Raw genomic sequence first — 13,440 nt, 5'->3', positions numbered from 1 at the left:
TCTGATGGGGCAGAATCAAACCAGGGCGCAACTAACTCTCCCTCACCCAACACCCACCCACCAGCACCCTGGCCTTGAGCACGGCAGAATTGCAAAATGGGTGCCCCCCCACCCCTCCCGCCTAACCAGACCCCTCCGTCCTGGGGCAGCTGTTTCTCATCAACCCCCCCCTTCTCCCTCCTTCTATCGCTCCATAGCTCCCCAAACCTTGAGCACACCCCCCAGTCGCCCGTCCCCTCCGCTCTCCTCCATGCGTGCAGTCTGGCCTCGCTCTCCTGCGTTTAACCTCCCTAGCAGGAGTGGAGCAGAGGCCAACGAGGCAGCGGGATAATGAAACAGGAGCGCGAGTGTGGCTCTAAGTGTGTGTCTGTTTGTGCAGAGAGGCAGCCCTGAGAAGGTGAGGTATAAGTTAAGACATTAATGGCTTCTATAGCACCCTGGTGGAAGTGCCAGGTCCCACAAGAACAGACCCCATTAGTCACAGAGGCTAAGCGGATTGGGACGATTACCATCAGGTTTTACTAGGGAAACGTGTCCCCTTCTCTATCTTTGTTGATTTTCCCCCCTATTCTTCCTCTCTGTCTTCCCCTGGTTCCTACTCACTTCCAGTTAGTATAAAGATACAATTACCCCTAGAGGCAACGCTGGTACAATTGATTAGTGCGCTGAATTAAAAGAGAAAGTCACCAATAGACAGGTCCGACTGTCTGCTCTGCTATTCCCACTGTGGCTCACCCTGATTGTATGAGGGTTGATGCTTGAGAGAATGAAACTGTTAAAGAGAGCATAACGCTAGAATTAGGTATCACTGTTTCCATATGTACTGTAATTGCTACAAGGAAGGATGTTAGCTACTTGTGCCGAACATTAGAATGTGAATGGGCTGAGAACAAGAGGCTGGATCATGTATTTAAGAGTGAAACAGCTCGTTTCAAAGCACAGCGCCTCCTCTGTGTTAGAGCACTTGAATAAATGGGACTGCAGGAGCAAATAGATTTGAAATGACCTGAGTTACAATAGCAAATCAGCAGAGCTGAAAAGGGCAATGTAGTGACACAGTGCTGTATAAAGGACACAATGTCCTGGTGTCATATTTGAAAGCAACATGTGCATATCAAAGGTCTGCTTATCAAAGCATGTGCTTCAAGCGTGACTCAAGAGCCCTGCTTGAGAGGCCTGCAGACCGCTTTTTTCATGTTGACTCTTCTTGCACCACCAGCCTAATTGTGCAGATTTAACTCGCTCAATTTAAGAAATTATCACAAATTACTGTGAGTCAACATAGGAGAGACCTGCAGTGGGCCTGGAACAGCAATGGGACACGTCCTCAGTGGAGCGAGTGCTCTGGACGGGCTCCAACACTCACAAAGCATTCTAAAGAGAGAGCCGTGTAGTGCTGTCCAATAATCCTGTGGCCATTGACTATTCAAAGTATAAAACACTAATGACACAAACAGAGTTGGGCATAAAAGTTTAGTGACTGCTCCATGCTGCTTATATGTGCACTTTAATTGGTACATTTGAACTGAATGACATGTGGCTATTTGAGCTTTTTACAGTCCATACCTTTTCCTTTTCACACCAAATGTTGTCCCTGGGAGCCTGCTGCATGTCCTCTGTCTAATCCATGTATTGGTTATCCATTGGTCAGGACAGGACTGGTAGAGCTAACTGTCAGCAAGGTTGTAGAAAATCAAAAGGAGAAAGTCCAAGCTGTGCCAAAGTCAATACTTTATTATACTTTACACTTTATTAACAGCTATTCTCTGGAACATTTACAGTGTTGTAACCTATTTTTATTACATTGTTTTACTAGTGTGTGAACAAGTAAATCATAAATAAAAACTTTGAGTAAACAATTTACCCAATTTAAGTTCCTAATTGCATCAGAGCTTTTGGTTTTCTATCTTTGCCAAGTTTCCACAAGAGCTCCCCTCTGGGGGCAGCGATGCAGGCCCTTGGTAATATGGTTCTGCAAGCAGTCCTAACACACTCAGCCACTATTTATCCTAATCAGTGACATCCATATAACCAGGATTGCTTAAAATGAACCCCTTCCGCGCCCCAGAAAACGCACATTTAGCGGGACCCCATTTGTCATGGGTAAATTGAGGGTCAGTAAACTTCGCCTGTATCCTCCAGTGGGGATCCGGGACATGCATCATAACGTTAGAGAGAATGATTGGCGAAGGCGAGCTGTCACACATTTGTCAGGGGGAAGGGAACATTATTTGCTAATTTCCCAAGCTGGGCACTGACAGGGTGCTTCGTCTTCAGACCTTTGGTGACCAGCAGGGCTTCTCAGCTATTAGTACAAGTCAAGTGTTTTTTCTTCTTTTCTCCCCTCACTGTAAAGTGGTGGTAATAAGAGGCGCGCTCGACCCTCCACAGCACTGGTGAAGGATTTTGGACAGAGCTGATGCCCCATAGTGTGAGCAGCTCGTGCCAGGCCTTTAGTTGAGGCCAGACAGCCTTGAGGGCTGATGGATCACAAACTTTCCTTGTCAAGGTGACGCTATCGACTCCACTGCACCAAAATCTGACAAAATGGGTATGAGGCAGTCATTCATCAACATAAGGACAAAAGGGTCATGTGTGCTTCACTCAATACTGCTGGAGATCAAGAAATGTCAGCCTGTAAGGGATGGGACCAGAGCATGTGGGCAGAGCAAACCTTTGTTTACTTAGAACTGAAACAAATCATTTTAGAGCACTACACCGCAGATATAGGCGCGATATCCAATTCTCAAATCCAAATTTAAACACTCTTCCTGCTTCACTCTTGGAAATAGGGAGACAACATTATGTACTTTAGATTTAGAGTCTCCTCCAGCTAAAATTAAGCAAACAAACAGAGTGCTCTTTATCGGCACAGATCAGATAGGGCCTTTTGCTGTACAGCCTGTGAATGGGCCTATCCTTAGGTCTCCTCTCCACCCTGCCGTCCACTCACTTTGAAGTCTCAGACTCACAAGCTGATCAGATGGAGAGCTTCCTTTTCATTTCCTGTCCAGCAGGGTTGGGCTATGCGTACCAGTCGTTGGTCAGCGATGGGGTGGGGCATTAAGCCAAGATATGCTATAATCAAAGGCATTCAGGGTGGTATGTAAACAGATAGGGGACATGCAAGACACATTACAATGTCCAAAACGGCACAGTTTAAGTTGCCTTTCTTTCCTATAATTTCTTTCTATCCAAGTAAGCGGTTTTGAAAATGTCAGAGCCACGGTGGAAGTGGATAGTAACCAGTTGGCACAACACTTTTAGCATGTGTCAGGTGGTGTTATCCGTGGCCGTACCCCCCTACACCTAGTACCTCACCTGTCTCATTACAACGCTGGTATTTAGCACTAGCTCGGCAGGAGTGGAGCAGAGTCTGGTTGCCAAGTGAGATGGGCGCTGGGTTTTTGAAGGCCGCGTGAGCCGGTGCAGGAAGGTCCTTGTGTCCAATTAAGGCTCTGACGTGACGCGCACTCCCCCGCTGTCAGCCGCGCTTGTCAGCTAGGCTTTGAGGAGCACTCGGTGGCATTATTCCACATCGTGTTATCAGCAAGTGACCTGTGAAATCCAGCGCTGGGAAATTGATTGAAATAAGTACTCGGAGTTGAGCATGTATTTTTCCCATTACAGCCATGTGTGAAATGCATTGTGGGTATCGTGTAAGAGGGGAAAATATATAGTACAGTCTCGAGTGAGTTTTTTAACTATCCAGATAATGATATATATATATATATATCATAGTTGTGCAAGCCACCTGAAATGTCCCAAAATGTTTCTTTAAAAGCTTTAACTGACAAGCCTGTCAAATTACACAAAAAGTGCTAAAATATATTTGGAAAATTATACAGTAAGTAAAGTTTTTATTTTTTCCCTAATTTGTTTCCCCTATATCATTTTGCATACTTCCAAAACAACAATTTTGAAATCATCCTATAGACGATTTATCACCCTACAGAACCTGCAAGAGAGAAAAATGACAGTATCCCTGTGTATTTTAATCATTTGTTTTGTTCATTGATTCCATTTTAATTGGGCCCTTCCTTTTGGTCTTGTAGTTTTGTTAGCGGTGTGTTTTGTAATGACTCCTAAAATGGATTGTCCTCAGTAAGTCACGGCATCAGTCCTGAGCCCTGACAAAGACAGACAGAGAGGGAGGAGAGGAGGAGGAGGGGGGGCTCTTCGTCTTCTTGCCCCATTTTCAGCGCGTTCCAAACCCGACGGGCTTTTCAAAGAGCTCCGCCCCTCACCACCTCCCACCTCCCCCGCCGCCTTTTGATTGAAATTCATCGGCAAGTTTATTGAGAAATGAATGAGGGAGGCAGCGCGGTATTGACTTTGAGAGGAAAACACAACTCATCTTGAATGAGGGGGAAAACGCGGCCGTAATTTAGCCGCCATCGATCTGTGCCCCGTCCATGTATTGATCTTCATTTTACAATATTAATTTGCGCTTGCAATCAGCTGTGAAGGGAACCCATTTGATTTCTGTTGGCCGGTAATGTGTGAAAGTCCGCCGGCGTCCTTAGAGAAGTGGCACACATACTTTAGATGTCATCTAAGAGGATTGAACAGGTGTCTTTGGCCCTTTCTAATATACCAGCGAAATGAAGGCAGAGTGAAATTATGGATGTGCAATCTGTAACATTGCTCCCTTTAACCGTGTTAATTACATTTTATCTGTTGCAGGAGCAATATCTGCTGGAGACTGTAACTGTCTAGGTTTTTTCATCTGTATTGGCTCAAAGTTCATGAAATTTCAATGAACATTGATCTGTCTCCATTGATTTATCTTAACTGCAGATCTTTGAAATTTTAATTTCCTGTTCATCTTGAGACTGCTGGAGATGGAATCACTCAGTGCTAACTGCTGCAGTGGATGGAGATGATATGGTCAGTGTTAAAACAGAAGAGGTTTGCTCTGCGTGGGTTTGCTGTGAAAATCCCTATTTGACTTGGTTTGTTTTAAGATGGCCCTCTTATCTGCATGTGTGTATTCTCTCCACAGTGGACTACATGTCTCTACTGTGAGGCAGCAGCATGACTTGTGAATCTCTCACCCTTTGTGTATCTTAGTGTTCACTTCCTGTAACTCAGAGCTGGTATTCACTGTCTATCTCCAGTAGACAAGTCACCGCTAACAGACTGCAGGTGCCTCCAAGGCTCACGCAGACTCTTTGACAAGTCACAAACGCAATAACACTTGAATGAACTTCTGCCTGTGCTGTTTATCTGTCTCCCCCCTTCCAACTCCCACTCCTCCTCTAATTTGTGTTAAGGGGAAAGAAAAAAATAACTGCTCAATGGTGTAGGAGGAGTGGAGATAAGCTCGAAGCAGTTAAGTATAATTAGCGAAAGTAATAGCTGGCAAATGGCAACAAGGCTAGGTTTTTATCTCCTGGAAAGATAGAGTTATCGTAATAAGCTGTAATGGCTGGCAGGAATGCTAGTACTCTGTGCAGGCTCCCATTCGGCCTCATAGACTTAACAAGGAACAATTTCCCTTAAATTTACTGCTGCTCTCAAACATTTCCCTATGTTTATACCCCGATACTGTAAGTCAATACACGTGTTCAATGCACTTCCATATAGGCCGAGGGCACACAGTCTTGTATTGCCATGTAAGCACTTCTGGCTGCCAACGTCGGCCATGTTACACCGTTCTCGCCGGGCGGTTACTCATGTCCCATTTGCAGAAAACACGGAGAGGGAGCAGCAGATGCCATGTAAACGCCCCTCCACTCTACATTTTAAGTGAAGTGGCTAGTCTCTCGCCTCTCACAAGAAAACATGTTAGCCACATAAAAGGGCAGGGCAAGATTAAGGCGTCCGATCGAAATAAGATTTGGAGAAGTGCACATTCCGGGCAGAGGAATTCCACTGAAGCTGTGCCACTCGTACGCAATATTCAAAAAGGGGAAACAATATGGTCACAGCTGTGCGGCGGGCAGAAGTCATGCATTCCATTTTTTTCCTCATATTCTGAAACGTGATCATACAGTCTCGGGGGTGAGAGAAATTGGTAATATTCATCGAAATTTCCTGCCCTACAGCCAAACCTGCATGTTTAAAATAAGTTACATGTCCGTTTTAATATTTTATTTTGAAATTTGATCGGGGTGCATTTTAAATTCACCACATCAAAACAGTGCTACAGGAAGCGGGTTTGTATACTGTGAGGAAATGGAGAGAGCAGGACAAGTGATGTAATTGAACAAGCAATGCAACCTGTCCAGAGCTGAACAGAAGATGAGAGAAAATGAAAATTCTATTAGTCCATAATGTCCCCCCTCCCTCTAAGCTCGCCATCCCACCGCAAAGTATTCAAATGCTAGTCCTGCCTTACCTCCCCGTGTCTCTTTTTCTCTAATTATCCATGAGGTCAGTAAGCAAAATGGGGAAGAAGCCAGGAGATCAATACAAATTATCCCTGAGCAAACCAGTGCTGACAGTTTGAATTGCAGCATATGTTTACCCAAAATCAGGCAATTTATCTTAATATCAGGCGAGTAATGCAGCAGGGGTGAGAGGTCACACAATCTCTCCACCTCATAATTACCCGCCTCTAAAACAGGAAAGTGGTATTGATTGGCCGCGGGCCGGGAAGCGGGCGTGACTGGAACGTGCCAGTGACCCCCCCCCCCCCCAACCCACCCCACAGCCCCTCCTCCCCCCTCCTACTCCTATGTGCTAGACTCCCCACCCAGAGCAGGATTTATGGGATGTGTGCGGAGGGTTTCATGTTTCCTTGCAGCGACCGAGACCCTTACAGGAAGGGGTAGGGGGGAGACATATGCCCCCTCCACACCCAAACCCCCTCTCCCCTTGCCCCGCTCCACACCCAAACCCTGTCTCATATTCTCCCTCACTGTGTCACTGAATTGTGCCGGATGGGCCAACTCATTTTGCCATATGCGAAGTCAAGCGAGGGCATCCCTATATGAGTTTGATAGAAGGTGAAGTTTGGGGCAAACTATGGAGCATTAATAGAGGCTGTCAATGTGTTTCTTGTAAAAGTAGAGTGTGTAAAAGAATATCTGTGAAATAGAAACATGCGAAGCAGGGATTTGACACATAGCAGGTTTTATAGTGGGGAATGAATATGAGTGCTCAGTATATATCATCAGCGCCTCTTACGGGATTATTGACATTGTCTGTCTGCACCAGGGTACATGCTATGACTACAAAACTGTCAACTCATCAACTGACAGCACCGTTTAGCACTAATGCAAGTCTCCATCAGCTGTCAAAAGCATTTGCATGAAATCAATAGCAGATGGCGGTCTGTGTCACCAATTTCATTACGCCGGGGTTGTTACAAAGATCATCTCCATGATAGATGAGATGGGGACATGTCCACATGCCTAGACCATGGCTGGCTCTCTGAATGGGACGAACATAGATACACACAATAGGTGTTAAGTTCAAAGAGTTTACTTTAGATTTGATTTCATTCTGGTTTAATAAGTCCACACCATTGTGTGGTGTTTAAAATGTGAGCCTACTCCTAGAATGGGGCATCATTATCATTGGAAACCCCTCTCAGCCTATAGCAGTGCTCTGTACTGTACTGTGTCTCCCCGGCTGTGTTCCCAGCATGCCTGGCGGCTTGTGTAGGCCCCAGCTGAGGCAGAGGACAGGAGAGCGTGATGTATCACCCGGAGAGAGCCCACTGACAGCCTCTGATGATGGATGGCCTGATTATGGAGTGCTTTTTACACATACACAATTTACATCACACTGAGCAGAGGGGTCTGGCAGGGGCGCACAGCACACACGTGCACTCACAGTCATCTGTGCACGTATGCCGCTACATGTACACTTGTACACATGTACGAGCCCATAGTGCATAGATAAGAAAGGGGGTGGAAACAACAAAAGAAAAAGGGCAAATTCCTGGCTACAGCCTTGTCATGTACGATCAATAGTCCAGATCAATCCTTTATTAAGGAGAAGGCGGCGTTCCCACATTCAGAGCGACCATGTTGTTTCTGGTTGCATGATGACATGTCAAATCAGATTTCCAGCAGTGTGTGTTGTCCCGGTGTGGGGCTTATTCAGGTGTGCCCTGCCAATAGGACTACACTGTATATGCAACCTAGATCCTTGCTATCGATTAGCGCCCTACATTGTCCATGCTTGAACACATAATTGCTCCATTTTGTCACGCTCGAGCTGGCAATTACTGTACTCAGGTTTGTACAGGAGAGAGCCTGTATGAGTGTGAGACACACAGAGCTGAGCGGCGCAGGCTTAGGAGCAGAGTGAACAGAGGAAAAGTATGAGGTAGAAGTGCTCATTTTTATGCCCTGACAAGTGTGTGTGTGTCTGTGTGTGTGTGCGGGAAGGAGCTGGCCTGCTCCCCATCCTCAGTGTTCACCAGGTTCAGCGGGCTGTGCGGTGTTAATGCTGAAATTACATGCTGAGTAATGAGTGATGGGCCAAATTACAGGCTGAACAATGAATAGAGGCAGGCAGCTCTTATTAGTCTCCATAGAAAGCCATTGATTTATGAAGCGCCTTGCACGGCGGAGTTACTCTCCTGAAAATGATATCTACATTGAGAAGTGATGTTCTCTATTAAGTCGTTCCTTTCCCCTTTACACGTCTCCCCCTCCTACCCGCCTCGCCTCTGCCCTCTCCCTCTCTCCCTCCCTCCCTCCCTCCCTCTCGCTACTGTCCTGTCTGCGACTCACACATGATTGTTTAGAATCAGCCTGTGCGCTAAGGAAGCCTTCAATTCCCCATTAGGACTGTCAGACATAAACGGGCCGCTCTCACCAAAGTCGGCCTTATGATTCATTTACTTTGTGCTCTGATTCATCGGCCAATATGCCGCGTGCCCCAGATTACTGTTTGAGGGGTGTGAGATGAATGGCTCTGTGGGATGTGCAGCCGTATTTCACCAGGCCAGTGTTGCAGTACAGTCGGTGCAGAAGGGTGAAATGACAGCAACTTACACTAGATCAATGTGTGGACAGCCTTTCACAGATTATTAAAGCTCTGTTAGATTAAAAGAGCCCAGCTATGTAGTTTGCTGTAGTCAATATTCTTGAGCAGATAAAAGGGGGAGGGCAGCTCATCTGAAGAATTCTCACACTGATGTAGGTCATCATGGCTGTTAATGGAATAACACTCAGTGACACAAGTGTCATTTTCCATCACGGGGCCCGGGAGCGGCTGACGTTTCATAAACCACTGTCTCTCCCCTTGAGCTTTCTGTCAAATTAGGCATTCTGAAATGACTTCTGTACTGTAAACAGATTTCTCAATTAGCTCCTTCCTATTTCTGACAAGATTAACCCCGAAATGTTTCTAATTTCCATCTTCTTTTTTGTTGCAGCCCTTAATGAGCCTACCATCGACTACGGCTTCCAGAGACTGCAGAAGGTCATCCCCAGACACCCTGGCGACCCGGAGAGGTTACCAAAGGTCAGTATGGGAAAAATACACAGAAAACAACAGAATGGGGAGTAGCGTGAATGAGACAAATAAACAAAACAGCATTAGCATGAGCGCCGGCACTGTGACCCCGGAGCGGAACAGCTTTGCCTCACATATGTGGCTTCCCACTAACCAGAGTGGTAATGGTATTGGTTTAGTGCGGGGAGAGAGGCGTAAACTCGCTGTGTGGTAAAATAGCTCAATCAGGCGTTTTCCTCTCCAGTAGTCTGTGGAGATGGTAATCTGGTCAGAAACGACGCCTGCACCCTCATTACCCCACTCATGTTTTCCTTTCATTTTCTGCAGCTCGATTTGGTTTAATCTTTTGTTTACAGAGCCCTGTGCCGTAAACCCCCTCGTCTTACTGCAGCTAATAGACAAAGACTGCATGTTATTATGCCCAGGCTTTCTTATTGTTTTTCTTTTGAACCTGGGTAAGGCGTTTGAAAGCCACATCACTTTTTTCCGACACAACGGTGTGGCACATAAATAGGCTGCCAACTTGATAAACCTGGCCTGGAAAAGTAAGGTGCACGCAGTTATTCCTTTGAATCTTTTGCCTTTGATATTTTTCATTTCCTATTGATACAAATCTATGTGTGTTTGCGCTAATTGCCGCCCGCCAGCAGCCATTTTGGTGAGTGACGTTCCAGATGTGTCAGGTGTAATAATATGACTGATTAGCACATTCAAAAGCCCTCGGCAGGTAGTAAAGTGCAGGCCACCTCCGAGTTTTAATAATACTGTAAAACCTTTAAAGACCTTATCTATTAAATCCCAGCATGCAACACAGCAATATCATTAACGTCCAACGGACAATTTAATAAAGAACAGACTGTGTGGTAGCTTTACACGTTTGACCAAGGCAATGTGAAGAAATAGGACAACACAGCTACTCCCTGGTTCACTATATGAAGTGTTTCAATTAGACCTGGTCCCTGCGGAGCGCGGAAACAACACCTAGACATGAAATGTTGCTCTAATTTTAACTGTAAACCTAAAGCTCAAGTACACTTACCTTTAATATCTTTGCTGGTCAATTTAACAACACTGTTTCAATTTTAAAGCTGCAGTGTCCTGGCAGAATCCACACTGAGAGAAGTGAAAAACAAAGAATGTTCTACAGCGCGTTATTACAAAAAGGCTGACTTCTTTCCTCGGCAGCGAGACAGATTTTGACACTGAAGCTGAGATTAGTTTCCCGGGCGTGTGTATACTTAATATAGCAGGCTCTCTCGGCCTTTGCATGAAACAATCACACAGTGAGATGAAACCCTGCACTTCCAATAAACAACATAAATATTTGATTTGCTCTCTAATGGACCCAAATATGGGGTTCAGGGGGCATGTAAATGATCCCGCCGAGTGATTCGTCATTGTTAAGCTTGCCATCTGAGGGTCAGCTCTCGGGGTCAAAAGCACATTCCCAATAAAAGAGCCCGCGGCAGGCTGGGGCGCCGTGTACATTCGGAATGAGAACACAAACGGCATATAGAGAAGAGCCATTACGGGGTGCAGGTGAGCCGCGAGACTCTATAAAAAGAAGATAAAGCTGGAGGACGCGCACTGTGCATTAGCAGAAAGGCAAATCGACACCAGGCCCACTCACCGCCTCTACAGCCCCCCCCCCCCCCATGACTTCACCCTCCAGTTGATAATATTACTGCGCTATTGATTTCCACCAGCCTTCTCCCTGGGACCAGTAAGACACGTGGTAATTGTAAGGAGACAGAAAGCCAATATGGGAGTGCTCATGGATAGCAAGGGATGCACGCTAATATTGTTGCTACACAGAGAAAAAAGGGGGAAGCTGCCTCTGATTGAAGTTTACCTCGTAATTCTAAGACAACATCGTAGATGACAGTCTGACCCTGTGGGAGGAGTGCAGATATAAAAATTCAATGCAAAGTCCAGGGTGAATATGAAAGTAATAAGTGTGAGCAGTCAAGTGATGAGAAAGGAGATTGGTTTGCGGGCATCGCGTTAAGTGAAGAGAGACTTTGGAATTCACCCTCCTTTTTAAGATCTTGTTATAAAACAATTTTCCATTCATAATATAAAAAAGACAATTTATAATACCATTTTGTGCCCTCTGGCAGTAATGGACAAATAGACTGGATATCACATTATATCACACTCAATTTCTCTCTTCTGTAACAAATTAGATTCATTATGAAATTAAAAGTGGAAACTCAATATTGTTTTATTATTAAGCTGATTGCCTTGGAATCCTTTCTTTCCTCCCAAAATGAGCATAAGCCCATTCTTTTCCAATTCCTTGTGTAATCCACAAGGAGAAAATATTACAAATGTGTTCATGTCAAGCAATTACCCATGTATTTAAATGAATCTCTCTTCCTGTGCTCTTTGAAGTACCTTCATCTAATGGCCCTATGCTTCTAAATGCATTCATTACCTCGGGCTAGAGCTAACAGAGTAATTGCCTTACAGTTTTATAATGGCATTAGCACTCCGAGCTACATAACCTAGGCCCTCTTTTATTAACTGTGATAACATAAATACAAGCTCTGTGTTAATCTACTGCTCCAAGACTCACATTTGGCTCCTATTGTTTGACATTTTAAAAACACATCATTTGTTTGAGCTTTTCTTTCATTTTTCCCCAAACAGCCTCCTCCTCGAGGTGATGTGTCATTAGAGAAGCCCATTCTTTGAACATGGGGTCTTTATGCAGAAGGAGGCAAACAAAAGCCCAGATCTGGCACGCATTTGTCACACAACAACAGAAATCATCTGAGGCCTTTAATTGTTTCAATTTAACATGGCGTGTTCTGATATGTCTCCATGACAAGAAAGCCAATTACACTTATACTGGAGTAGTATTGAGATTTACATGGAAATGCCCTCAGAACGCTATTCGGCGCTAATCGTATTCACAGCATGAGCCGATACGCATGAAAGCTCCTCGTCAGAAGAAAACAAACTTCTTCCTTGATTGGGAGCAGCACTTCTCATCATGCGCGGATATGACTAGGTTGCCACTTAAGCATAGCCCTGCGAGTCGGCGTGGTTAGTTAAGACACCACGCGGTAAACGACAGATTAAGGATGAGAGGCAATATCGCTTTCTCTCCTCCTTTCTCCAAGCTGTCCTTATGTCACTGCTGCAAAGTACCATATGGACAAGCAGGCAGAGGACGTTTACACAGAATGAAACATGGCTGCGAACGCGACAGTCTTAATTGCTTTAATTGTTGTTTAAAATTGAGAGCCATGTAGGAGATCTTGAAATATGATAGAATAGATTATTGGTAATTATTAACTGCAGACAAAAAGAAAGAAAACCACTTTATCTCACTCAGCAAGAGAGAGAGAAATCTGTTCTGCCTGATGAGAACACATCAAGACAGCTGGTCCTCTCATTTAGACTACCTGCCTCACGACAACCATAATTCTTTATTTGTATGCAAACTAGATGCATGCAACGTTGAGCATACACACCAATTTCAGAGGTAAATGCCCATTCTAAGAGCCACCCATCCGGTAACTTGGGGTGGATTAAGCGATATGTTTCTATAAGAGAGCATGGCATACGCTGGAAGTGGCTTCTGCAGTGATTCATCTTGATAAATCAAGAGTGTGGTAGATATGCTCCTCAGGATGAAAGGCCCATACACGTCCATACACACTACATACGCTGTGCTGTGGAAAGGCAGGCCAAGTCTTGGAGGCCGCTGTTTGAAGGCGCGAAGGCTGTGTTTACATTCATTTACGGCAGCTGCCGTCTTAATCCCACACTGCTATTGCCAAGTGATGGAACACTTCAGACAAATTACCGAGGCCCGCAAAAGAAAACACCGCCAATGTGGGAAGAAAACAAGCACCATCTGAGATGTTTCTGCTGACAGATTTGCATTGCTTTTAACCAGGGTTCTAACAGCACAGTTGACAAATCTCTGCTCTACAGCAGGTGACAACAAGCAAGCGTTTTAACAACATGCAACCGCCATGTCTGCTTTTGCCTTTGTCAGATTAGATG

The 13,440-nt window shown here is 45.1% G+C and overlaps 1 protein-coding gene across 3 annotated transcripts in view; it reads left to right on the top strand.

The window, feature by feature from the left end:
• Positions 1 to 13,440, top strand: part of LOC110157019 (EBF transcription factor 3) — a 28,440-nt gene that overhangs the window by 9,745 nt on the left and 5,255 nt on the right. For all 3 annotated transcript variants that reach the window (XM_055162948.1, XM_055162947.1, XM_055162946.1), the window contains exon 5: positions 9,341 to 9,429. In XM_055162948.1, coding sequence (XP_055018923.1) covers positions 9,341 to 9,429 — 89 coding nt within the window. The remainder of the gene's footprint in view (positions 1 to 9,340; positions 9,430 to 13,440) is intronic.

The sequence above is a fragment of the Boleophthalmus pectinirostris genome, unplaced genomic scaffold (genome assembly GCF_026225935.1).
Source record: "Boleophthalmus pectinirostris isolate CB_2022bp ecotype Guang Dong unplaced genomic scaffold, ASM2622593v1 HiC_scaffold_5, whole genome shotgun sequence".
In the NCBI taxonomy this organism is placed as follows: domain Eukaryota; kingdom Metazoa; phylum Chordata; class Actinopteri; order Gobiiformes; family Gobiidae; genus Boleophthalmus; species Boleophthalmus pectinirostris.
The sequence above is the reverse complement of the archived record's forward strand: the minus strand, read 5'-3'. Positions and strand labels throughout refer to the sequence as shown.